This window comes from Pungitius pungitius, chromosome 9 (genome assembly GCF_949316345.1).
Source record: "Pungitius pungitius chromosome 9, fPunPun2.1, whole genome shotgun sequence".
NCBI classification, from domain to species: Eukaryota; Metazoa; Chordata; class Actinopteri; order Perciformes; family Gasterosteidae; genus Pungitius; species Pungitius pungitius.
In genome coordinates, this window is record NC_084908.1 from 19,856,932 (window position 1) to 19,882,805 (window position 25,874).

General features: G+C 47.3%; 3 protein-coding genes across 5 annotated transcripts; all 3 read right to left on the reverse strand.

Annotated features, from left to right (window-relative positions):
• mrpl4 (mitochondrial ribosomal protein L4) lies at positions 1 to 3,149 on the reverse strand. Its single transcript, XM_037472142.2, has 9 exons — positions 2,956 to 3,149; positions 2,448 to 2,529; positions 1,903 to 2,074; positions 1,643 to 1,694; positions 1,003 to 1,120; positions 674 to 780; positions 489 to 598; positions 329 to 402; positions 1 to 231 (listed from the first exon to the last, which is right to left on the reverse strand). The coding sequence occupies exons 1-9, from the start codon at positions 3,001 to 3,003 to the stop codon at positions 86 to 88; spliced, it is 909 nt and encodes a 302-aa protein (XP_037328039.2). The 5' UTR covers positions 3,004 to 3,149; the 3' UTR covers positions 1 to 85.
• A 768-nt stretch (positions 3,150 to 3,917) lies between these two features.
• si:ch211-69b7.6 (neuroblast differentiation-associated protein AHNAK) lies at positions 3,918 to 14,956 on the reverse strand. Of its 2 annotated transcripts, XM_062564235.1 has the most exons (4): positions 14,820 to 14,956; positions 12,550 to 12,716; positions 7,563 to 12,375; positions 3,918 to 6,239 (listed from the first exon to the last, which is right to left on the reverse strand). In XM_062564235.1, exons 2-4 carry the CDS (start codon positions 12,655 to 12,657, stop codon positions 4,423 to 4,425), a joined length of 6,738 nt encoding a protein of 2,245 aa, XP_062420219.1. In that variant the 5' UTR covers positions 12,658 to 12,716; positions 14,820 to 14,956; the 3' UTR covers positions 3,918 to 4,422. The 2 variants fall into 2 exon arrangements, with proteins under 2 accessions (XP_062420219.1, XP_037327712.2); XM_037471815.2 differs by having other exon boundaries at positions 3,918 to 12,375.
• A 1,146-nt stretch (positions 14,957 to 16,102) lies between these two features.
• Positions 16,103 to 24,673, reverse strand: abcc10 (ATP-binding cassette, sub-family C (CFTR/MRP), member 10). 2 transcript variants are annotated; one of them, XM_037471851.2, is made up of 22 exons: positions 24,584 to 24,673; positions 23,692 to 23,905; positions 21,970 to 23,323; positions 21,666 to 21,893; positions 21,278 to 21,434; positions 21,049 to 21,191; positions 20,822 to 20,901; positions 20,404 to 20,575; positions 20,201 to 20,299; positions 19,880 to 20,069; positions 19,704 to 19,781; positions 19,189 to 19,377; positions 18,875 to 19,013; positions 18,608 to 18,791; positions 18,174 to 18,517; positions 17,920 to 18,089; positions 17,680 to 17,840; positions 17,363 to 17,616; positions 17,034 to 17,179; positions 16,829 to 16,926; positions 16,613 to 16,725; positions 16,103 to 16,490 (listed from the first exon to the last, which is right to left on the reverse strand). In XM_037471851.2, exons 2-22 carry the CDS (start codon positions 23,865 to 23,867, stop codon positions 16,367 to 16,369), a joined length of 4,599 nt encoding a protein of 1,532 aa, XP_037327748.2. In that variant the 5' UTR covers positions 23,868 to 23,905; positions 24,584 to 24,673; the 3' UTR covers positions 16,103 to 16,366. The 2 variants fall into 2 exon arrangements, 1 of the variants encoding a protein (XP_037327748.2); XR_005120308.2 differs by having other exon boundaries at positions 16,463 to 16,490; positions 17,034 to 17,220.
• Positions 24,674 to 25,874: the final 1,201 nt, after the last annotated feature.

A 25,874-nucleotide genomic window follows, 5' to 3' on the forward strand; every position in this document is an offset into this window, starting at 1 on the left:
CCTTCTTAAAGACTTTTAATTCCACTGCATTGTTGTTTTTATTCAAAACGGTATTTATTGATTCTTTCTGTGTAATAAAGGGTCTCTACGGCAGGTCCGAGTAGGGCAGTCTGTACGGGTACAGGGGGGTGTAGCGCTGGTCGTGCCAAAGCAGCTTCTCCTCCAGGAAGCGGACGCTTTGCAGAGTGAGGACGAGGGCTTCGTGCTTCAGCATGCTGTGCACGTTCAGTCCTGGCGCACAACAAGACAAACGCGTTCACTTAAGAGTCCTGAATCACGGCTGCTGTGTTCAACGTGAAGACGATCGTTAACAACCACAAAGACTCACCTATCGCTGGAATGATGTTCACCGTCTTCAGACTCGCCGTCACCTCGAGGATGTTCTCGGAGAACTCCTCCCCTCTGAAAACAACCAGAACAACTACGTCAGCACCGAGCGAACCCCCCCCCCCCCCCCGCGGGTGGAGCTTTAGGCGGGTGACACTCACACGTCGACGATCAGCACCGACTCCCCCCACAGCTTCTCTCTGACGAGGTGCAGCAGGTCCTGGGGGTCGGGGCTGGAGAGGTTCACAGAGTCCACGATGTGAAGGTCGTCCTGCAACGGCATCAGAACCAGACCCCTTAGAAGCCACAGGTGCTCCCAGGTGTCGAGAGGACGGGTGGGACGTACCTGCGCCAGCTTGGAGCTCAGAGCCACTTTGAGTCCTTGAACTCTGAGCTTCATGGGCAACATGTAGAAGTAGCTGGTCGGCCCTCTGGGTCCATTGGACACGCCCCCTGAGAGAAGAACACCCGTCACACTCGGAAGAAGGTCAATTATCCAGTACGTCCAAGAAATGCATCGTGTCCCGTGTCGAAAAGAGTCATGTGACCGTCACTTCTAAGTATTGATTTTGAGGCATAAAACTATAGAAAGAAAGAAAGAAAATATCTCTTCCCCCCCCTAGATATTATTTTATAATCAGGCCCGTTTGCGTTGATGGAAGCACAAGTTTCCACCTCCTTTCCAGATGGGCGAGCGGATGCTTCCATGTCGAGCTCTTCCGCTTCCTTTCTGGTTCCACGGTTTCCTTCCTCCTCCTCTGACCTCTGACCTGATCTTCGTGTTGGCGTGGCTCTGAGAGTCAGTGAAGACAACGTCAGCTTCAAGGTTACTGATAAACAAAAACACTACATCACTCAGACATTGATGAAGAATTAAAGGTTATTTATTTCAGCCGTTTGTTAAACTGCAGCGAATCAGGTGGAACATTTACATTATAAAATTGGCTTTTTTGTTCCTTTGAAGCTCAATGTCTGTCGCACAGCATCACGCATTTTAAATGTACTTTAAATGTATTCTTGTACAAAAGCAAATCTTTGCTGCTGCTGCCCACTGGGTTTTTGAAAAAAGAGGCTGTAAAAATGACACATCTTTGACTAGTATTGATAGAGACACATGTTCCACAATGAAGATGTTTTGACTGATATAATTATACTTCAAAAGCTGACATTTAATGTACTAATAAAGTGTGTGTCTGTGTGATCATGTTGCTACCTCTAAAACCATATAATAATTACATTAACAATAATTTAGTAATTCTGTATTCATTCATCCCGATTACAAAGCGTAGGTAAAAAAAGTGAATCCGGAACTTACGATTCTTTTAAAGTTTTTCTGCCAGGTTTCAACCTCGTGGAGAATATCTAACCTGAGGAGCAAAGACAACAGATTAACTTTCCTCCTGTAACTAAGTGACATTAGTACTACTACCTTACAATAGTACTACTACCTTACAATAGTACTACTACCTTACATTAGTACTACTACCTTACATTAGTAACCCTAAGTGACATTAGTACTTACTACCTTACACTACTACCTTACCTTACTACACCAATGAAAGCTGAAACATTTACCTGGGGGCCACGGCAAAGACGTCCGGGTGGAGCTGAGCCCAACCCAGCGGCTCGCTGCCCCCCCCCTCCAGAGTCTCCACCCACGCCTGGACGGCGCTCCGGTGCGCGGGGACGGCGGCGTCGCAGCTCCTCAGCAGCGGGAGGGAGCAGTCGGCAGGAGGGGGGGGGCGCTCTGCAGGAGGAAACACACCCGTCAGTCACTCAGTAAATGAAGGCTGCTGATCAGTCATTGGGTGGGGGGGGGTGCGTGCATGTGGAGAAGGTTTCCTAAAATATGAACATGTTCAGCTTAGTGTCATTGAAGAGGAAACAAAACGGGAAGTATTCACATTAAAAGAAGCTGGAATCAGAATCAAAATAGATCAGTATGAATTTAATAGTAGTTTCATTAATTCTGCCACATTTTATCTGAGGAGACTTTTACTTCAGTTGTTTACAAAAAAAACACAATATTCAAGTGTTAAGAGGATCAAACTGAAAAGTGATCATGTATAAAATACCAGGACACACACACACACAGAGAGTCAGACAGAGTGAGGACTCACTGGATCTGGAAGGATCCACCAGGTTGGTCGGCAGCAGTAAATTGGGGGGCAGCGCGCTCTCACTGCAGAACGACGAGGACAGCTGAGCGGGACAAAACCACACACATACAAGTCAAAGAGTTAAGAGTGCTTTTACTAACTTTAAATAACATGCCGCCAGCAAATGTAATATTTACTTTGCTACTTGGCGGTTTCTTATACATTTAAATGCTTTATGTTGTGAAGTCGTTTATTAGACAATATGCGTTTAAATGGTCACGCATGCGTTTAGGTTGTGGAAATGTCTCGTATTACTTTGCACGTGAGACATATTTTGTAGATGGAGTGAAAACATCTGTACGAGGATTGCACCACTGTCAGGAATCAGGTCCAACAATCATATCACACGACACGCTTTATTCAAACCGATTCATTGGAGACCTTCAAATGTTAATAACTGACGTGTTTTAAAGTAAACACACAGATGCAAAGTAAGCTAATAGCAGCGTGTGTGCAGCGTGTAACTCACCCGTCCAACGGCTCCTCTTCCGCAGACCAGCCGCGTACAACGAAGCATTTCGGTTCTTTTCTCTTTCTCCAAAAGGCTCAAACGCACGACAATAACATCGCAAACGCGTCTATTAACACGCCGTGAAAGGCACTCGCAGCCGGTTGACGCACTGAAAGGTCGCGGTCGCGTTTTCCCGTGTAGTCTTTCGGCGCGTTTTGATGACGTCAGATCGGGATCAGTCGCTACAGCGGCTGCGCCACCTAGCGGCTGGCGGTGGAGGTTATTTTCCTAATTATTATGATAATAACACATAAATAAGAAGTTCCACCTTCAGCCGCTCAATTTGATATATTAAGACTTAATACAACACGCCTAGATTCAAATGAGTTATTGTCATTGGTGCAAATGTAAGTAATTGAATTGTAAGTAAGTGGTTATTTAAGGTATTTGTACTTCACCTGCGTATTTCTATATATTACCATTTTCTACATTTATGCCTATTTATGCTATAGATAACTGTTTTACTTTTAGATTCACCAAATTTGTAATACTAGGTCAAGTTACTTTGCAGGTTTTGGATTATTAATTCAAAATATCAATTTAAAAATGATGATAATGTAATTGTATAGGTCCTGTTACCTGGAAGTATATGGAGTCATATTTTAAAAATCATTATGATCCAATAGGATTTATATGATCCTGAAATTGGCCTTTCTGTATTGAATGTACTTTTGTATTTACAAAATACTTGTGTATGTTGTTTTGAAAATATGAATCAGGAAACAAATGGAATTCAAATTATTCATCTTTATTATTTCGTACAAAATGTTAAATGCTGTGCCCATTATAATCCATTGTAACAGCTTCATGTCTGCCTATAAAACAGCCACTCAGGTTGAAAAGTTAAAAATATATTGTCATCTTAAATACTTTCATCATATTATTATTGCTTAAAAACGTTGCAAAGCAAACCTCTATTGAACCACAAATGGTTATAAAAATAATAACTAAACTGTATACTCTAATGAATATGAAATACATTTAGTTTAAAAAGTATAGACATAGTATGATACAAAGGTTATCCACAAATTTGTAGGTAAATATACATCTTTAAATACTTATATCTTTCGATCTTGTATTAGTCCCCCTAAACCCTCTTAACTCCAATGTAGATAGAAATAATACCTTGTTGTCAATTGCCAAAAAGTACAAAAACCGTAATACATACAAAACAAGTGCAAGAAGGCTTCGTAATGAAGGCTTCATTATTATGAAGCATCAAATTGATTTTCTATACTAACAAACAAAACAAACAAACAAAACAAACAAAAAACCTTTAAAAGGCATAAACGAGAAACACATTTCCAAATTCCACGACATCTAATAAAAGTACAAGAGCTTAAATCACAACAAAACAACAAAATATAAAAACCACACTAAAAGAAACATCTGGTTCTGCTTATGGAAACATGTTTGGTTTCAAACCTACATGAGATTGGACAAAAAAACCCCTTTTTGGTAATTTCCTGCTGGGACTTCAAGGTCCATGTTTTGTGGACGAAAGTCAAGCCCCCCAAGTGTGTTGTATTTGATGTTTGGCCTTCTTTGATTGTGTTGTACGTTGGGGAAAGCAGTGACGTGGTATTGATCTGACTCGTTTGGGACTCTGATTCTTGAATCTAGTGACAAATGTGCGTTGGGTACCCGCTGCATCGATCTGTGGTCCATTGAATACATGTTGTTGCCTCCAGAAGGCATTCTATTGGTTTGTCCGGGGTCCCTTGAGTGCACGTTACCATGTGACGGAAACATGACTTCTCCAAGCCTATGTGGCGCCTGGAAGTCAAGTTTTGAACCTCTCGATCTAAGCACATGATCCTTTCCTGTGAAATCATCAATGTTGAGATCTGAACGGTGGAAATCTATTTGGTGGCCGAAACCAGCATCCGCTTGAGGATAGCTGGACCTTACGTTGTGCCTAGTTGGACGTATGTCCATGTGACGAAGTCCGACATCTCCATCTACGTCCAGGTCGGGCATTCTCATGTTCCCCCCTGGGATATCAGATCTGCGATTCCTATAAGAGGGCTCTCTAAAATTAGGTGAGGGATTGTCTATGTTAAGATCTGGAGATCTGAGATGTAGTTGTGTATCCCTCATTGTCACTTTTGTCATATTTGGAGCACTTACATTTGGACCTGTGAAATCCCCAATCAACTCTTTTGGTTTCATGTTGAGTTTTGCATTTGAAGACAAACCCAGATTTTTTGGTCTGCGAGATGCACCAAAGTCCATATCAGTTCCTTCTTGGTTAAAATCTGGACCTTCAAAAGGTGTAAAGAAGTTATGAAAAGTGGATTGGCTGTCTTCCAAATGATAATCAGTTTGAGGACCCTGGAGGTTTCCTGAAGGAAGATCTGGACCTCTTATTCCTCCATGGACATTAGGGGCAGTAAAGTTAAGGTCAGGTCGACCTAAGTTACCTTCTATCCCTTGATCAGGATGCTTAGCATTAAGGTCTAGCTGAGCGCTGAAGCGGTCTTTCGGCAGGTCTGGCATTTTTGGACCATGGCCTTTCAGCTTAGGTCCTGAAAGATTCATATCCGGTAGTTTTGCCTTAGGTCCAGAGAGATTGAGGTCTGGTGTATTTACACTTGGAATATTAAATGTTCCTTTTGGACTATTGAAATCTACATTTGGCATATTTAAGTCAGGCCCCTTTAAGGCCCCATTTATGTCAACATTGGGGCCCTTTGGCATATTTATCATGGGCTTTTGGAAGCTTACATCAGGGAAGTTGAAATCTGGAGTGTCCATATCTAATTTGGGAGTTTTAAGGTTCATTTTTGGCAATCCCAATTTGGGGGAACTGATTCCACCTTTCAATTTTGGAGTTTTAAGGTCTGACTTCATGTTCAAATGTGGTAATTTGTTATTAAGATCTGGTGACTTTAAGTCAAAGTTTGGACCATCTAACTTTGGACTAGAAAAACCCACATCAGGAATTTTCAAATGTTTTTTTTTTAATTTTGCAGATGGGCTGTTAAAACCAACATTTGGCATTTCAAAGTCACTTTTGGGTCCCTTAAGGTTGATGTTAGGTGCATTGATATCGATGTCTGGGCCATCAAGGTTTCCATCAATCTCAGGTCCTTTTAAACTTGGTAGATTCGCTTCCGGCATTTTCAGTTGTGGCATTTTGGGAGCTTTGAGGCCAAATTTAGGCAAGTCTAAGTCAGGGGCGACAATTCCCCCCTTTAACTTTGGAGCTTTGAGGTCAGTGTTCATGTCTATATTTGGTCCTGAAAGATTGAATTTAGGCAGTTTAATTTTGCCTGAGGGAGCTTTAACATCCCAGTCTGGAGAATGGAGCTCTGGCATTTTCATTTTACCAGATGGCATGTCTAAGTTGAGATTTGGGGTATTAAAGTCCATTTTGGGGCTTTTAAGATCAACTTTAGGCATGTTTATGTCTGGAGCATTGAAACCCCCGCCGAGATTGGGACCAGATATATCTAGATCAGGTGTTTTGAGGCCCAGGTTAGGACCCTCAAACTTTGGACTAGAAAGCCCAAAACCAGGCATCTTAAAATTTGGCTTCTTCAGTTTACCCGATGGACCAGAAACATCCAAATCTGGCATTCCCAGATCAGCGTTAGGGCCTTTGAGGTTGACATTGGGTACATTTACATCAACATCTGGGCCATCAAAGTTTCCATCAATTTTAGGTCCTTTAAAGCCGGGGAAGTTCAATTTGGGCATTTTTAATTTTGCATTGGGTGAGCCAATGTTCACATCTGGAGCGTTAACATCAAACTTGGGAGCTTTAAGGTCCATATTTGGTAAGTCCAAGTCAGGGGCATCAATTCCACCCTTGATCTTTGGAGCCGTCAGACTCAAATCTGGTGCACTCAGACCTGTGTTTATGTCCATGTTGGGTCCTTTTGGTAATGTACCTGTAAGATTGAATTTAGGCAGTTTAATTTTGCCTGAGGGAGCTTTAACATCCCAGTCTGGAGAATGGAGCTCTGGCATTTTCATTTTACCAGATGGCATGTCTAAGTTGAGATTTGGGGTATTAAAGTCCATTTTGGGGTTCTTAAGATCAACCTTAGGCATGTTTATGTCTGGAGCATTGAAACCACCGCCGAAATTGGGACCAGATAGATCTAGATCAGGTGTTTTGAGGCCCAAGTTAGGACCCTCAAACTTTGGACTAGAAAGCCCAAAACCAGGCATCTTGAAATTTGGCTTCTTCAGTTTACCCGATGGACCAGAAACATCCAAATCTGGCATTCCCAGATCAGCGTTAGGGCCTTTGAGGTTGACATTGGGTATATTTAAATCAACATCTGGGACATCTAAGTTCCCATCAAATTTAGGTCTTTTTAGGCCAGGGAAGTTCAATTTGGGCATTTTGAATTTGGGCTTCTTAAATTTTGCATTGGGTGAACCAATGTTCACATCTGGAGCGTTAACATCAAACTTGGGAGCTTTAAGGTCCATATTTGGTAAGTCCAAGTCAGGGGCATCAATTCCACCCTTGATCTTTGAACCCTTGAGACTCATATCTGGTGCACTCAGACCTGTGTTTATGTCCATGTTGGGTCCTTTTGGTAATGTACCTGAAAGATTGAATTTAGGCATTTTCATTTTGCCTGAGGGAGCTTTAACATCCCAGTCTGGAGAATGGAGCTCTGGCATTTTCATTTTACCAGATGGCATGTCTAAGTTAAGATTTGGGGTATTAAAGTCCATTTTGGGGTTCTTAAGATCAACCGTAGGCATGTTTATGTCTGGAGCATTGAAACCCCCGCCAAAATTGGGACCAGATAGATCAAGATCAGGTGTTTTGAGGCCCAAGTTAGGACCCTCAAACTTTGGACTAGAAAGCCCAAAACCAGGCATCTTAAAATTTGGCTTCTTCAGTTTACCCGATGGACCAGAAACATCCAAATCTGGCATTCCAAGATCAGCGTTAGGGCCTTTGAGGTTGACATTGGGTACATTTAAATCAACATCTGGTACATCTAAATTCCCATCAATCTTAGGACCTTTCGGGCTTGATAGACCAAATTTAGGTAGTTTGAATTTGGGCATTTTGAATTTTGCATTGGGTGAACCAATGTTCACATCTGGAGCGTTAACATCAAACTTGGGAGCTTTAAGGTCCATATTTGGTAAGTCCAAGTCAGGGGCATCAATTCCACCCTTGATCTTTGGAGCTTTCAGACTCAAATCTGGTGCACTCAGACCTGTGTTTATGTCCATGTTGGGTCCTTTTGGTAATGTACCTGAAAGATTGAATTTAGGCATTTTCATTTTGCCTGAGGGAGCTTTAACATCCCAGTCTGGAGAATGGAGCTCTGGCATTTTCATTTTACCAGATGGCATGTCTAAGTTGAGATTTGGGGTATTAAAGTCCATTTTGGGGTTCTTAAGATCAACCTTAGGCATGTTTATGTCTGGAGCATTGAAACCCCCGCCGAAATTGGGACCAGATAGATCTAGATCAGGTGTTTTGAGGCCCATGTTAGGACCCTCAAACTTTGGACTAGAAAGCCCAAAACCAGGCATCTTAAAATTTGGCTTCTTCAGTTTACCCGATGGACCAGAAACATCCAAATCTGGCATTCCCAGATCAGCGTTAGGGCCTTTGAGGTTGACATTGGGTACATTTACATCAACATCTGGGCCATCAAAGTTTCCATCAATTTTAGGTCCTTTTAGGCCGGGGAAGTTCAATTTGGGCATTTTGAATTTTGCATTGGGTGAACCAATGTTCACATCTGGAGCGTTAACATCAAACTTGGGAGCTTTAAGGTCCATATTTGGTAAGTCCAAGTCAGGGGCATCAATTCCACCCTTGATCTTTGGAGCTTTCAGACTCAAATCTGGTGCACTCAGACCTGTGTTTATGTCCATGTTGGGTCCTTTTGGTAATGTACCTGAAAGATTGAATTTAGGCATTTTCATTTTGCCTGAGGGAGCTTTAACATCCCAGTCTGGAGAATGGAGCTCTGGCATTTTCATTTTACCAGATGGCATGTCTAAGTTGAGATTTGGGGTATTAAAGTCCATTTTGGGGTTCTTAAGATCAACCTTAGGCATGTTTATGTCTGGAGCATTGAAACCCCCGCCGAAATTGGGACCAGATAGATCTAGATCAGGTGTTTTGAGGCCCATGTTAGGACCCTCAAACTTTGGACTAGAAAGCCCAAAACCAGGCATCTTAAAATTTGGCTTCTTCAGTTTACCCGATGGACCAGAAACATCCAAATCTGGCATTCCCAGATCAGCGTTAGGGCCTTTGAGGTTGACATTGGGTACATTTACATCAACATCTGGGCCATCAAAGTTTCCATCAATTTTAGGTCCTTTTAGGCCGGGGAAGTTCAATTTGGGCATTTTGAATTTTGCATTGGGTGAACCAATGTTCACATCTGGAGCGTTAACATCAAACTTGGGAGCTTTAAGGTCCATATTTGGTAAGTCCAAGTCAGGGGCATCAATTCCTCCCTTGATCTTTGGACCCTTGAGACTCAAATCTGGTGCACTCAGACCTGTGTTTATGTCCATGTTGGGTCCTTTTGGTAATGTACCTGAAAGATTGAATTTAGGCATTTTCATTTTGCCTGAGGGAGCTTTAACATCCCAGTCTGGAGAATTGAGCTCTGGCATTTTCATTTTACCAGATGGCATGTTTAAGTTGAGATTTGGGGTATTAAAGTCCATTTTGGGGTTCTTAAGATCAACCTTAGGCATGTTTATGTCTGGAGCATTGAAACCCCCACCGAAATTGGGACCAGATATATCTAGATCAGGTGTTTTGAGGCCCAAGTTAGGACCCTCAAACTTTGGACTAGAAAGCCCAAAACCAGGCATCTTAAAATTTGGCTTCTTCAGTTTACCCGATGGACCAGAAACATCCAAATCTGGCATTCCTAGATCAGCGCTAGGGCCTTTGAGGTTGACATTGGGTACATTTAAATCAACATCTGGGACATCTAAATTCCCATCAAGCTTAGGACCTTTCGGGCTTGATAGACCAAATTTAGGTAGTTTGAATTTGGGCATTTTGAATTTTGCATTGGGTGAACCAATGTTCACATCTGGAGCGTTAACATCAAACTTGGGAGCTTTAAGGTCCATATTTGGTAAGTCCAAGTCAGGGGCATCAATTCCTCCCTTGATCTTTGGACCCTTGAGACTCAAATCTGGTGCGCTCAGACCTGTGTTTATGTCCATGTTGGGTCCTTTTGGTAATGTACCTGAAAGATTGAATTTAGGCATTTTCATTTTGCCTGAGGGAGCTTTAACATCCCAGTCTGGAGAATTGAGCTCTGGCATTTTCATTTTACCAGATGGCATGTCTAAGGTGAGATTTGGGGTATTAAAGTCCATTTTGGGGTTCTTAAGATCAACCTTAGGCATGTTCATGTCTGGAGCATTGAAACCCCCGCCGAAATTGGGACCAGATAGATCTAGATCAGGTGTTTTGAGGCCCAAGTTGGGACCCTCAAACTTTTGACTAGAAAGCCCAAAACCAGGCATCTTAAAATTTGGCTTCTTCAGTTTACCCGATGGACCAGAAACATCCAAATCTGGCATTCCCAGATCAGCGTCAGGGCCTTTAAGGTTGACATTGGGTACATTTACATCAACATCTGGGCCATTAAAGTTTCCATCAATTTTAGGTCCTTTTAGGCCGGGGAAGTTCAATTTGGGCATTTTGAATTTTGCATTGGGTGAACCAATGTTCACATCTGGAGCGTTAACATCAAACTTGGGAGCTTTAAGGTCCATATTTGGTAAGTCCAAGTCAGGGGCATCAATTCCTCCCTTGATCTTTGGACCCTTGAGACTCAAATCTGGTGCACTTAGACCTGTGTTCATGTCCATGTTGGGTCCTTTTGGTAATGTACCTGAAAGATTGAATTTAGGTATTTTCATTTTGCCTGAGGGAGCTTTAACATCCCAGTCTGGAGAATGGAGCTCTGGCATTTTCATTTTACCAGATGGCATGTCTAAGTTGAGATTTGGGGTATTAAAGTCCATTTTGGGGTTCTTAAGATCAACCTTAGGCATGTTTATGTCTGGAGCATTGAAACCCCCGCCGAAATTGGGACCAGATAGATCTAGATCAGGTGTTTTGAGGCCCATGTTAGGACCCTCAAACTTTGGACTAGAAAGCCCAAAACCAGGCATCTTAAAATTTGGCTTCTTCAGTTTACCCGATGGACCAGAAACATCCAAATCTGGCATTCCCAGATCAGCGCTAGGGCCTTTGAGGTTGACATTGGGTACATTTAAATCAACATCTGGGACATCTAAATTCCCATCAATCTTGGGACCTTTCGGGCTTGATAGACCAAATTTAGGTAGTTTGAATTTGGGCATTTTGAATTTTGCATTGGGTGAACCAATGTTCACATCTGGAGCGTTAACATCAAACTTGGGAGCTTTAAGGTCCATATTTGGTAAGTCCAAGTCAGGGGCATCAATTCCTCCCTTTATCTTTGGAGCTTTCATATCTCGGGAGCCAATAGCTCCTTTGAATTTGGGGGCTGAGAGATCAAAGTCAGGAGTTCTTAGCTCACCATCAAGCCCTTTAAGCTTTGGTCCTGACAGTCCAAAATCTGGTCCATTTAAATCTCCATTAAACCCAGGAGCTTGAATATCTGGTAAATCAAAGTGGGGCATTTTAAACTTAGGAGCTTTGTATTTTCCAGATGGAACTTTCGTGTCAACCGATGGAGTGCCAAAGCCTAGACTTGGTTCTTTCAGGTCAGCTTTTGGAAGATTTACATTTGGTGTATGAATGCCACCTTCTATTTTTGGTGTTTTGAGACTCATGTCAGGTGTTTTAACATCAGTTTCACTACTGCCTGAGAACCCAAAGTTGGTCATGGAGAATTTACCAGATGGAGCATCCACATCTAAAACTGGAGATCGAATCTTTTGTGGCATTTTAACTTTACTTGACGGCAGGCCAGTTTCCAGTCCATGTATGTCATGTTGCAATACATCAACATCTGGACTTTCTGATAACCTTCCGGACAATTGATAGTCCGAAGTGTTGAACTGCAGATTTCTAGCCTTGTCTTTCAATCTTGGTACCTGTGCCCCACCTTGGGCATTCCCATTACCCAAAAAGGGAAGGTTCAGATTGCCTTCATATGTTGGTTCTCCATTGTCATCCGATTGTGACTCATCATCAATGTCTGTGATCAGAGTCCTGGGTTTCATAAGTCCAAAGTCAACTCCGAGGCGAGGTAACCCCATGTTGTTCTTTAGGTGGACCATGGGGGACCCTGGATCGGTTCGCTTGGTGGTAACGTTCTTGTCCACAATGCTCTCCATTGAACCGAGTGTGTCACGTTTCATAAACTTCCTGATTTTGGCATTGTAGAGTTTGTTGTAGGAATCATTCAGCATCTAGAAATGTAACCACAAGTTGGTGATTGAAATGTAATTATGATTCCTCCATCGAGGTAAATATTATCTACCAGTTTGGGTGCACATTCATTTTACTATTGCTACCAGAATGAATGCCCTGGAGTAGTTTGGTTTTTATCCCGTTTGACTTGATAATAATTGTACTCCACATACCGTCTCGGGGCCCGCGGCACACTGGTCCAAGTTTCCGAGGCTCTTGCTCATGTTGTTCCTGGTGAGGACTCGGACCTTGTCATCAAACGGCTCCATCATCTTCAGCATTTTTAACACCTCAGCTTTTGACGGATGAAAATTTATCGTGTCTCGCAGAAGGTCATCTCCTGAAAAAAGGAAAAATATTTAACCGTGAAGATAAAACCCGGGTGCAAATCGTAATATATAGCACCTAGAACATAGAACCCCAAAATTGGAAATAACAATAGCGGAGCATCGAGGAATTGAAAAGCATTTTGCTTAATTGCTACACTGGGTTTAGATATCAATCAGCAAAACATAAATGTATACTAGGAAAATATGCAATCAATTTCCACTGGACTGATCATTGATGTGATTGTTCACCAACTAAAGTCCAAAATGACTATAGGCCACAATAGGAAAACTACTGAAGGTGAGAAAGTGAGAACAAGTGCACATTTTAAGTGCGTAACCTCCTAAGGCGTACTGGCATGAATATGAACAAAGACGTCATTGAATCTTTAAGGCGTGTTCCATTGTGGACCAGAAACACATCAGGCGGCAGCAAACACAGATGTTTCATAATATGTTTAAAACCGAAGAGATTTTAACAGCAGCACGAAAAGTACATTTTACAATTATTAACACACAAATAATAATTAAATAACAGGTGGATGTTTCGTACCACAAACGTTAGGTCTCTGTCACAACCCTTGCTACATATCTTCTCACTTACTTATCCTTCCACCCCACTAGATTTTTTAAGGCAAATATTGCACTTGCAACATTTCTACAGCAGTTTACATTAAATTACATGGCATTTGATTTATAACTTTGCACAATTATAGTTTTGAATGCATCTTTAAGCAGGGAACAAGAAATACGAGACCATTCAAACCTTTTCAGGTGGGAAAAATCTAATGGTGGGGCCATCAAATACAGTCTATGAATGGGAAACACTCGTTTATCTTATTACAGTCGCATTAATCAGTGATTATTAATCATGTCTTTTGAAAGCTATGAGACGATGAATCACACATTGTTTTAGAGAAATTCAAATCTGCTCATATGTATGTAAGTATAAGTATTTTTTAATACTTTTTGTATATATATTTACCTCAATGTATCAGGGGTTTATTTAGACTAAAATAAATATTAACATAACAGTCATCTGCAAACAGTAGGAAGAGCGACCTCGTGGAACTCCAAAGATTCACCTCTCAGGTATTTGAGCTGTGGCTCAGGAGGAAAGCGAGGAACAGGTTCATCGAGAGCGAACAAGTGACCCGCTGTTGGGTGTTTCCTTATTTCAAGCTCACAAAGTGAGAAATAAAAGAAAGAGAGAGAGAGAGAGAGACTACGCCCAGCGCTTCCCAGTGTGGAAGAGGACTGGCAGAACCCCAATAAATCCAGACACACCTGGAACATCATGAGGATCAACTGTTTGAAATGTATTCAGCTCAATTCATAGAAGCGTCAGTGCGACCTTACTACAAATGATTTCTGCATCATTTCTACATTTTGATGTGTGAAAAGAAATGAAGTGGCAGAATGTTCAAAATCCCGCTCGGGTCAACATTCATTCAGACAAAACAACTCGACCACAAACCTTTGTGTTAACACAAAGAGAAGAAACTACACAACAACACCATTATTCAAACAATCCCAACTCTAAATCCAGATTAGATCAGCAGTTCTTGAGAAGCTACTTCATGAGGACAAACGGCTCCATGTGTCTCCATGTGTCTTCATCAAAGGATCATCGGCAAAGCAGCTGATTTACTACCTAAAAAGTTACATATTACTCGTCTTACAGGTGAGCCAAAGTGCACCTGCCTGAACCCAGCAGAACCACAACGATGAATACGAGTATTTAACAGATTTGGTCCGTAAGCATTCACAGGTACTCGTGCTTCTATGTCGTCTGTATGTTCTCAGCATCATGTGGTCTTCAGTGAACACATTAACACAACCATCCCTCACTAAGTAGCGCTCAGGCTGGTTTTAAGAGAAAGTCTTAGTGGTTCCTGGCAACAAAGTACAAAGACGGAGTTTCTAGTGCTACGACTGCAGGCTTATCAACAATAAATGACTCATTGTTTAAGTGCTTGATAAATGCGTACTGAGCCTAACAAATACACAACTACTACACACAATGCTGAGATAAAAACATGATCAGCTCTGATCTTCATGTGGTTGACACACTGACAAGAGACGATTGAAGCAGGACAAAAGACACAAGTACTGACCTCGGGCTCCGGGAGAGCGAGTCGTTTCCCTCCAGAGTCGCCGCGCTGTGTGACGGAGGACGGGGGCCGCGGGGCAGGTGCACCGAGCTCACCTGGAGCCGACAGACGGGTTCCACCTGTGAGGCCCCGCCCCCTTCCAACTGTTAGCATGCACACGCACACGTGCAGCGCGCACGCCCTCCTGCAGACACCACCCTGACTACCCCGCGGCTCCCATGCGTGCAAAACAAAAACACACAACAGAAGACATAAAGTACAACGTGAAGACTTGGCCTGGTTTCCCTCAAACGACAACACACCTGTTCCCACAGTCTGAATCGCACGCACGCACGCGCGCGCACACACACACACACACGAAATACTAATATATAATACTTACACATAAAAGTCTTTTAAGTTAAAACTACCAATGAAAGTCCCAGCGTGTGAGTTATTAATGGTTTGATGGTTGGGTTCAGTGGTTTTACTGGTTTATGAGCATTGATGCGTTGATCGTCCCTCTGACGTCACCGTGGGCGACGGGCTCACCTGGTGCCCGGGGAGCGGCCGGCGTTCGCCCGGTGAGTCACTTTGATTCGGGCCACAAAGAACAAGCAGGAGGAGGCGTCAGGTGACGCTCCCTGGACTCGTTTATTACACGAGGAACCCGTTCATTTACAGTTCTTCTTTTATCACGCAACCTGGTCCACAGGTAGGACACATCGAGTTGTGTAAAGTACATCATTCCAGCCATAGCTAGTGGATTAGTACTAATACAGGCATCTAAACTCCACCTAATGGAGTCAAACTACTCTGCAGACTACAGAAGAACCTTGTTTATGGGATTTAAAACCAATAACTTAAACCTTAAGTAACCTTAAGGATTGAAAAATAAACAAGTATATAAACAAGTGTTAATAGCAATAAAATCATTTAATTTCCAGAATGTGAAAACAAACCCGGTGTTTAATATTTACAGGAAATAGTTCCACGTTTCTTTATTCTCATGAAAAAACAAAAACAATGTTCAAAATGTTCAAAAACGACAAATTATTATTTGATAGTTGGTGCGAAGATTTGACTGAATGAAAGTGGAAAAGGAAAGTGAAGTGTTCAGTGATTAAGGGAACATTTGAAGGTGCGGCCGTCATTAAATGTGACAACAACGAATGTCCCTCACGGCTGTGAGTCATTGATCTGAGGACAGAGACGTAAGACATACAAACCTGGAGCAGCAAAAAACACCAGTCACATGGCGGAGGATGAGGCTCGCTGCCGCTTCCTGCTCGTAGTGAGGGGGGGGGCGACATGCTTCGGTCCCACGCAGCGGAGACGGGCGAGGACGGGGGGGACGTCTGAAGAATAAGGCGGCGGGAGGGGCGGTGGCGAGGAGCACCCTCCTCCAACCGCCAATTTAAAAAAAACGAAACGTCAGCACAAAAAGGGAGGAAACCTCCACCTGCCGCCGCCGCCGCCCACGACCCCGGAGCAAGGCGCTCGCCGCTCCAGACGACGTAAAAGACAGTCAGCAAGTGGCCAAGATACAAAAAAATAAACCCTGTCCCCTCCTACAGGCCGGCCCGGGGAGCCGGGACGGGTCCGTCTGGGTAGATGGCCGCCGGGGTGTCGAACGCCTCCACCTTCCCAGCATGCATCACCAGCACCCGGTCGCAGTCCATGATGGTGTTGGTTCTGGAGACATTTTAAATGGAGAGAATATAAATAAATGGGGAGAATATAAATAAAGAGGGAGAATATAAATAAAGAGGCGCTGCGTTGCTCATCCCGCCCACGGGGGGGCGTGACGGCATCACCTGTGTGCGATGGTGAGGACGGTCTGGTCCTCGAACGTCTCCCTGATGGTCTGTTGCAGCAGTTTGTCCGTCTTCGGGTCCACGCTGGCTGTGGCTTCGTCGATGCACAGGACCTGCAGACGGGGGGGCGGGGGGGGGGACGAGAGGTCATCTCATGAGAAGCAGAGGTCACCGCGTCTCAGAGGCTCGATTCAAACAGGAGACATGAGGTCTGACCTTGGCCCGGGTCAGCAGAGCTCTGGCCAGACACAGGAGCTGTCTCTGTCCCACAGAGAAGGACTTCCCTCGCTCCCCGACCTCAGCATCAAGACCCCCTGAGAGACACACACACACACACACACACACACACACTTTCATATCTTAAAAACCTTTTCTCCTGCGTCCCGAGCTAAACGCCTCCCCCTCCTCCCCCGCCTCTCACCCATCCTGAGGACCACCGGGCCCAGGTGGCACTGGTCCACCACCTCCAGCAGCCGCCGGTCCGGGTGTCGCCCGCACGGGTCCAGGTTCTCCCTGACGGTCCCGCTGAAGAGGAAGGGGTCCTGAGGGATGATGGCCAGCCGGGACCTGCAGAGGGACGCACAGCAGGAGTCACGTGACCGAGCCCTCTGATTGAAGAAGGGAGATCTTATTTTATAGAATTCACTCTGAGTCCATTTTCGCAATCAAAATACTGAAAACATTTTATTTTCAAAACTCAATTTAAGAATAAAGAAAATCTAAATCGTGCATGCGCGTATCTCACCCTACCTGAGCTGGGCCAGGCCCACGGCGCTGATGTCCAGCCCGTCCAGGAGGATCTGACCCCGGTTCAGCTCCACCATGCGGAACAGCGCCAGGAACAGGGTGGACTTCCCGGAGCCCGTCCGCCCCACGATGCCCACCTTCTCCCCAGGTCGCACCACCAGGCTGACCCCGTCCAGGGCGTCGGGGAGGCCGTCCCGGTAGGACAGGGACGCCCCGCGGAACTCCAGGAGCCCCCGCTGGGGCCACGAGGGGGGCAGCTGAGGGGGTCACAGGAGGTATGAAGATCCACGCGCCCCACCCACTGACTCTCTTTGACTCACCTGTGTGTTCTGGTGCTGCGGCTCGGTCGGCAGGCGGGTGGAGTACTCCTCCGTCCTCTCCACGCTCACCAGCTGCATCTCCGTCTGCGTGAAGCTGGACACGAGGCCGCACAGCAGGGAGGTGATGGACAGGGCGTAGGACAGGGACAGACCCACCAGACCTGAAAGCCAGCGCCGGGCGTCACGGAGACGACCCCGAACCTCACAGAAGAGAAATAAAAATGAGCTGAAATCACTCACCTGGATCGACGGAGTTGTACCGGTGCTGGACGACGGCCAGCACCCCGAGGCCGGTCACCACGGCGACGCCGATCAGCTGCAGGCGGATGCCCAGCCACTGCGCGGCGGCGTTGGCGAGGAACAGGCAGCGCTGGTTCTGCTCCAGGCGCCTGGCGAGCTCGTCCTCGAACCTGCGGCGGCGGCGGGAAGCTCGAAGTCGGGCGGGGGCGCAACTTTGGTGTTACCGTCGAACCCATTGATGATTTAAACCTCACCTGGGCGCGCTGCCGCTGGCCCGGATGGTCCCCAGGCCGCTCAGCGTCTCGGAGAAGTGCGAGTAGACGGGCGACAGCGTGACGCTGCACAGGCGCTTCAGCTCGCGCGACGTGTGGCGGTAGAAGCGCTGCGTGCGGTGGTAGAGCAGAGCCAGCGGCAGGGCGAGCACTAGGACCCAGGGGAGCCCGTAGCCGATCACCACCAGCACGCCCAGCAGGCCGAACGCGTTGGCCAATAGGATGTTGAGGATGAACGGCAGGCTGTCGTCCACGGCGTACAGGTCCGAGGAGAAGCGGTTCAGGACGCGGCCCGTCGGCGTGGTGTCGAAGAAGGACGCGGTGGCCTGAGGGGGGGGGGGGGGGGGGGGGCAGGAGTTTTAATAGCAATAAACACGATTTGGTGACACAGCGGGACCCTCGACCCCCCCGATCACCTGGAGGACCCGGTCCAGAAGCCGGTCGTGGATGGCGGCGGCGGCGCCGACGGCCCCGTAGGCGAACAGGAAGGCTCTGAGGGCGGTGAAGACGGTGTTGGCCCCCGCGAGGGAGCCGTACACCGTCAGGTAGAAGCTCACGTCGGGGGTCACAGCGCTCGGGGACAGCGAGGACAGAGGAGACCTGGGGGGGGGGGGACGGACCATGAGGTCAACGTCGACTGAAAAAAAATTAAAAAAAATAATAAACGTGTTTGGAGAACGTACATCAACCCTCCCGGAGAGAAGAGCAGCAGGCGCGAGCAGCTGGAGGCCCCCCAGGAGGAGCCGTTGGTGGGGGGGGAGCCGTTGTTCCTCAGCTCAGAGATCCAGTGGGAAAGCCACCAGTCAGACACGTTCCTGGAGGCTGAGGAGCAGAGACGAAAACTCCAAGAAAGGTGGAATCAAAAAGAGCAAACTATCCACAGACACCCACACACACACCCACACACACACTCACACTCACACACACACACTCACACTCACACACACACACACACACACACACGCACTTTATCCACACACACACACACACTCCAAACCTTGCATGAGGAGCAGCGACATCAGGATGGAGGCGCTCAGTGCTCCGCCCACGGCCACCCAGTAGGTCCGGTACACCCGCCACGCCAGCCCGCCCACCTGCTTCTGCTCCGCCCCCGGCGGGTCGGGGGCGTGGGCCGCGCAGACGCCGGGGGGCGGCGCCGGCTCCCCTCCCTGCTGCTCCACGCCATCTGGTTTCCGTGACGATGATAATTCACAATGATCCACACAGAATGTCTGATTTCTGAGCCTGACGATACGAAGAGGCGAATATAACCATAGAAAAGCGTGTTTATTGTGAAGCTGCCATTGACACCGTGACCTCATCACCATGTGACTAAACCTCATCCAGACGGCGACATTAGCAGTGACCCAATTTCACAGCAAGTCGTGGTTGACATTTTCCATCAAAGCTTCTGATGTGAACTTTGTGTTGTTGCCAGAACAAACAACGGTATTTATTTAAGTGGGATTGGAACTATTCTGTTGGGCGACACGCTGCTATTTACGAACCAACCTCTTTCTTTCACGTTGTCGTCGTTCTTCCGTTTTTTCGGCACCGCCTCGACCAGCGGGAGGATTTCTGCCGGCGTGCCTTCGAACCAGAGAGTAGTAGAACAATGAAGTAGATATTAGGCATTGATCACAGTGATCAGAATTAGCTCTCGGCTCGTGTTTGGCTCGGTTCTCTACCCGTCCTGACGATCTTCCCGTCGTCCATGAGCACCACGGCGTCGGCTCGGTGCACAAACTCCACGCGGTGCGTGCAAAGGATTCTGGTCTTCCCCCCGAGGAGCTCCATCACGCACCTCCTCATGAGGTGCTCGGCCACGTCGGCGTCGACGGCGGCCAGCGGGTCGTCCAGCAGGTAGATGTCCTTGTCCTGCAGGGAAGAGAAGAGAACAAAGCGCCGCAGTGTGAACCTCTTCGGTCTAAAGACCCGTCAGACTGCTGGGTTTAGGCTCATTGAGCCACTTTCTGAAGTTGTTCCGATCGGCGTTTGGTGGAGCTGACCATGTAAACCGCTCTGGCGAGGGCCAGGCGGGCCTTCTGTCCCCCGCTCAGCGTCACGCCGTTCTCCCCCACCTCCGTCCTGTCGCCGCTCGGCAAAACCTGGACACGCGTTAAAAAAAACAAAAAAACAACAAAGTCAAACGATCACACAGACGAGGTTCCTTGAAGGTGGGAAAGACGCGGGCGCGAGAGGCGTGTCGTACGTTGAGGTCGTCCGACAGGGCGCAGGCCTCCACCACCGCCTGGTAGAAGGCGGGGTCGTAGTCTCTGCCGAACAGGATGTTGTCGCGCACCGAGGCGTGCTGGACCCACGGCTCCTGGGACGCCAGGCCGAAGCCGACCTCTCGGCCCGCCACGTAGACCACTCCGCTCAGCCTGAACGCACACACGGACACACACACACACACACGGACACACAGACACACACACGGAAACTAGTTTATCAATCACATGTAGGATCATCATATTCTTTACAAACACTGGACAGGAAGTAAAGAACAACTTTTACCTCCGAGTTGGATGGAAGAAGAAGTAAAACAGGACATACAGAAGTACAAATACCACGTGTACTACGGCAGTGTACTCGAGGGGGTGTGCAGTACTCGAGGGGGTGTGCAGTACCTGCTGAGCTCCCCGGTGAGAGCAGCCAGCAAGGAGCTCTTCCCACAGCCGACCTTCCCCACCACGGCGACCAGAGAACCCTGCAGCGAGACGCAGGGATTCAACCACAAGAGCAACAACAACAGAACATAAAATCCTTAAGAATTTAAATCATCGGATTTCGACTGAGTTTTAGATTCACAAATCTGGGATTGTTTAGTTTGTGTTTCACATCTGTTCATCTGCACCTTGGCGACGTGCAGATTGAGGCCGCGCAGCAGCAGGCTCCCCGTAGCTCCTCCCTCTTTGTCCGGGGGCGGACCCTCGGGCCCCCGCCAGGAAAACGTCCCCTGGCTCAGCAGGATCGCCGTCTCGCCGTCTTCAGGAGGCACTGGGGCAGATGTGGACAACATGCGCGAGGTCACTCACTGCTCCTTTCCTGCACACGTGCTGTGAGCCCAGAGGAGCCCGCCCTACCGACGCCGTAGTGCCCCCGCAGGTCCTGGTTGGTCAGCTTGAAGAAGCCCTGGATCCGCTCCAGAGACACCTTGGCCTCCAGGACGCCGTTCAGCACCCACGGAAAAGCGTTGAGAGGGACGATCAACATTCCCACCAGAGCCAGCGTGGTGAACACCTGCAGGGGGGGGGGGGGGGGGGGGGGTGTGATGCTGCACTTCTTAATTCTACAGCATGATCTTTAATAGAATACAAAGCGTGTTAAAGTTAAACCAGAGAAAACTGGTGTATTTTTAATATATATTTTATATTTATAGAAATAAATGTGGCAGCCCCCCCTCCCTCCCTGCTCACGCTCTGATGCCCCGCGGTCACGTTTGACACCATTTTTGGGGAAGCGCCTCCCCACCTTGGCCGCGGTCAGCTGGTGTCCCAGCAGCACAAAGGTGACGAAGGTGAGGATGGAGACGACCACCGGCAGAGCGGCCCAGGTGTAGACGCACATGGCGTCCAGGTACTTGAGGGCCTTGAGGTGCTGCAGCTCTCGCTCGCGGCACCCGGCGACCTTCCGGGCAAAATGAGGCTCCCAGTTGTAGAACTTGATGACGCGAATGCCGAAGAGGATCTCCGTCATCATCTGAGCGGGAAAAGGGAAAACACGTCATTCTCCTCATTTTTCGTTCTGGGAGACACTCGATGGATTTGGTTCCCACCTTAACGCGGCTGTCCTTGTGCCGCAGCATCTGTTGGTTGTTGCTAAGGATACGGGAAGCGAGGAGCTTGTTGAGCGGCACCAGCAGCAGAGCCACGGCGAGCCCTCCGAGGAAGGCCACGCCCACCTGCAGGTAGAGCAGGTACAGGGTGACGGCGAACTGCAAGGGAAGGCTCCACAGCTCGTGGAAACTTCCGAAGAAGTTGACCACGCGGTCGGCGTCCGTGCTCATCAGGTTCAGCACCTCCCCCAGCGCGGTGCCGGCCAAGCTGCGGCCGCTGACCCGCAGCGCTTTGCCGTAAACGGCCGACACCAGGGCGGCGCGCGCCGACAGCGCCACCTTGGACACCTCGAAGACGAAGACGTTCTGGAGGAAGGACGCCAAGAGGGTGGTGGCGAAGAGGCCCAGCGCGCACCAGGCTCCCCGGCTGACCGGCGCCGCCGCGTCCTCCACGAAGTTCACCAGACTGCTGAGGAGCAGCGGGCCCGCGAAGCCCAGCATGTTCACCGCCGCCTTCAGCGCGCCGAGCGCGTAGTAGCGCGGGCCGAAGGCCCTGTGCAGCACCCTCAGCAGGCCCACGTCCCCCTCCAGCGCCGGCGCCTCCTCCTGGCAGCGCGAGCTCCAGGTGCCGCTCAGGAGGTTCCTGCTGACCGGCCGGGGCCACTGGTCCCGCCCGTCTGGGGCCGTCGCCGCGCCTCGCCGGCAGGCTTCCCAGCACTGGTGGAAGTGCCGGCACACCACGGCGGTTCGGAGGGTCCGGGGGAGGTGGTAGACGTCGGCCGGGCGGTCCAGCTCCCCCCGCCGCCCGCGCCCGAGGAGCGGCGTCAACCAGAGGAAGAGGAGCCGAGAGACGCAGCCGCTGCCGTCCTCGGCCACCATGGCGCCCGTGTCGGGCCGGGCGCCGCCGGGGTCGTCGGCGCTCAAAGCGTAGCCGGCATCGCCGACGCAGGGGAACGCGAAAGCCAGGAGGTAAACCAGGAGGGGGAGCGCCCGGGCCGAGGCGAGCACGAAGCGGGAGAATTCCAGAGGCTCCGCCGGGTTCAAGCCCTCCCGGTCGTGGCAGAAGGTCACCAGAGTGACGGCCAGGTTCGGCACGGACAGAAGGACCGGCAGGAGCAGCAGGGGGGGCCCTCTGGTTCTCCGGGACGCCGTCCTCTGGAGCGCCGCGACGGCGCCGAGGTGGACCAGCCAGGCCAGGACGGCGCAGCCGTCGGCCAGCGCGTCCAGGTACACGTCGGCCCGCTGCAGGAGGCCCGCCAGCGCCGCGTCGGCGCCGAAGAGCAGCGCCGCCAGGAGGGCCGAGACCTGGCGCAGCGTCCAACCGCAGGGGGGGGGCGCCGGGAGGGGGGCGCACCTACGAAGCAGAAGCATTTACACGGAAGTTACAACACAGGGCGGGTCAAGGAATTCAGTTTTGTGGTCAATACTGATGTGAAAGGAATCAGAGGTTGAAGATAAAAGCTACATTATTATTAATTAATTAATTTAAATCATTTGAAAGCCCTCAGACTACGTTACTGCATAGAGAATACCTTGTTACAAAGGGATGGATGTATGTTTATCCTTTTCAAGGACTCATCTTTACAGGATCACAAATGAGTGAGACTTGATGTATTCAGGTGATCAGACCCAGAGATCCAGAATTTCTAGTGCCCGAATGATCCGTTTGGACCAGGAAGTGAATGTTGTCGTAAAGTAGTAGAGTGTACTTCATGGACCCACCTTGCCGCGCCGAGGTAGCAGGCGCTGAAGACGGCCATGGCGGCGTGAGGCAGCGCCCCGAGGACCAGCTGGTTGAAACACGTGCCGACGCGTCCATGCTGCCACACGGGGAACAGGTTCTGCTCGTTTGAATGACAGAAGGCCGCGAGCAGCTGGGCCGGCCCAGATGAGCTCATCTCTCCTCCCGTCGGACCGCCGTCATCCTAGAAAATACCTGAAGGGCACAAGAGCATCACTGTAAGCGATGGAGAGGGATAACACTCATTTAAATCTTTAATCTTATTTAGCTGTCGCTGAGTGGGATCTTTGTCTCTTTTTCAACTATCACTTTAGTTTAATCATTTCAAAGCTCCTCAACATACAAATAATATGTGACGATTATTTGGCAAGAAAACTTACAACCCAAAACGTAAAAGATACATAACTGCACGTTACAAACTAAATCCAAAGGACATTTCATTTATATTTTATAGAAGGAAGTTTGAAGACTGGATGGGCTTCAAACACCAGAGACACCATCAGCATTCAACCCTTTCCCAGAAGAGGTCATGGTAGACTGACATAACGTCACTTCACACATATTTGTCGGTGAGTTTCTATCCTAAATGTGTTTCTTATCTTCAAGCTGCACATGTAGCAGAAGAAAAAGAAAGTTGTAAAAACGGACCACAGCAGAATTAAGTCGATTGCTGACTTGAAGTTGGCAGGTGGATCAGATGTAAACAACCGGAGCTAACGTTAGCTAGCTAGCTAGCTAGCTACTCAGTTAACTAATAGCTTGTTTAAAGGGCTCTGTCATGCTAACATGAATAAAATGTAAAGACATATACGCGTGCTTAATATAACTCAAGAACAACGAGGGTGGGAGAAAGTTAAAATGAGCAACCATTACATTTTATCGGCGTTTGCTCAGCTAGCAGGCATCGCGTGTCGATTCCTGATGACGCACAGCAGTGACGCGGACGAGCTTTTCAAAATAAAAGTAAAATGCCAAAATATTTTTTTAAATCAAAGTCCTTTTTAGATGACTTACTTGTTAAAATAAGAATCGAATGCATCAATGTTTTGTTCATTAAGTACAAAACACAAACATTTTTTTGTTAACAAAAGTAGAATAAATGCAGTCAAACTGTTACGTTACTGTACTGATGTCTGAAGTAAATGTTATTATATTTTGCTCTGTCTTTATCCTAGAGTTCGAATGCTTGTCTCCAACATTGGCCGGCTGTTTAAACCCAGGACTTTATATTTTGAATCCTGACCAAGTTAGAAATGTATAGACATGATATATATATATAAATAGTATTGAGGACAAAACACTTCACTGAGAACGGAAAATAGGAGACAGGCAATAACAGTTTGAGTTGTTTATTGAGATGTGTGAATGTAGAAAAGGAGCAAACTTCATATTTTAGCACCGTTATAAAAGATAGATTCTCCTTTAAGCGACATATGCGGCGGGAAAAGGAGAAGCATTTAATTCGCCAAAACCAAAGCGTTTAAATTTGGAACATCTCATCATATTTCATTAACAATATTAACATTCTAATGCACAGTTCATTATCATGTGCATTAGTTAAAAACACAAAGGAGTTTTTCAATAATAGACATAAAACAAAGATTTTTAAATACTGGGTGCAGCTTCTTAAGGCATTTTTAATTCAATAGAAAAAGGTTGTTTTATACAAAGCAATGAAGTAATATAATATCACATTATATTTGATTCCTTCAGCAGTGGGCAGCTTCACTTTAGTGTTTCTATTCCCTACATTATTTACACATTCAGTCCTGATGTAGAAAGATATGAGCTGCGTTTGTCCTCAACAGCATCTCGTGTCTTCAGACACCATCTCTGAAAGAATTCACCAAATATTGGCCTCCTCCGTGTCCGCTTTATGGGTTATTTGTCGGCCCGTGAAGCACTTTGAATAAAACCGCTTCAATGTGCTTTTTAAAAAAATTAAATACATTGGACTTTTTGGTCAAAGTTCTGCTGTTGGATGTTTAGAATGAAAACGCTCCTTTCACAATACGTTGATTTTTTGTTGTCGTTTGAAATAAAAGGTTCAGACTTCAGGCTAAATGACATTTCTCTCAGCAAATCTCCATCACATGAAAGCAACGACATGACAATGTTTTGTCTTTTTGTAAAGCCAGAATTATTGGAGTAACTTGTGTAAATA

What these genes read in the sequence shown, in the direction of transcription:
- mrpl4 (XM_037472142.2), bottom strand. Translation starts at nt 3,003, where the DNA reads ATGCTTCGTTGTACGCGGCTGGTCTGCGGAAGAGGAGCCGTTGGACGG. An exon ending in GAAGAGGAGCCGTTGGACGG is followed by an intron (nt 2,530 to 2,955) that starts GTGAGTTACACG and finishes TGTCCCGCTCAG; the next exon opens with CTGTCCTCGTCGTTCTGCAG. An exon ending in AGAAAAACTTTAAAAGAATC is followed by an intron (nt 1,121 to 1,642) that starts GTAAGTTCCGGA and finishes ACTGACTCTCAG; the next exon opens with AGCCACGCCAACACGAAGAT.
- si:ch211-69b7.6 (XM_037471815.2), bottom strand. Translation starts at nt 12,657, where the DNA reads ATGCTGAAGATGATGGAGCCGTTTGATGACAAGGTCCGAGTCCTCACC. An exon ending in GTGCCGCGGGCCCCGAGACG is followed by an intron (nt 12,376 to 12,549) that starts GTATGTGGAGTA and finishes TTACATTTCTAG; the next exon opens with ATGCTGAATGATTCCTACAA.
- abcc10 (XM_037471851.2), bottom strand. Translation starts at nt 23,867, where the DNA reads ATGAGCTCATCTGGGCCGGCCCAGCTGCTCGCGGCCTTCTGTCATTCA. An exon ending in TTCTCTCCGGGAGGGTTGAT is followed by an intron (nt 18,792 to 18,874) that starts GTACGTTCTCCA and finishes CCCCCCCCCCAG; the next exon opens with GTCTCCTCTGTCCTCGCTGT. An exon ending in GCCAGCGGCAGCGCGCCCAG is followed by an intron (nt 18,090 to 18,173) that starts GTGAGGTTTAAA and finishes CCGCCGCCGCAG; the next exon opens with GTTCGAGGACGAGCTCGCCA.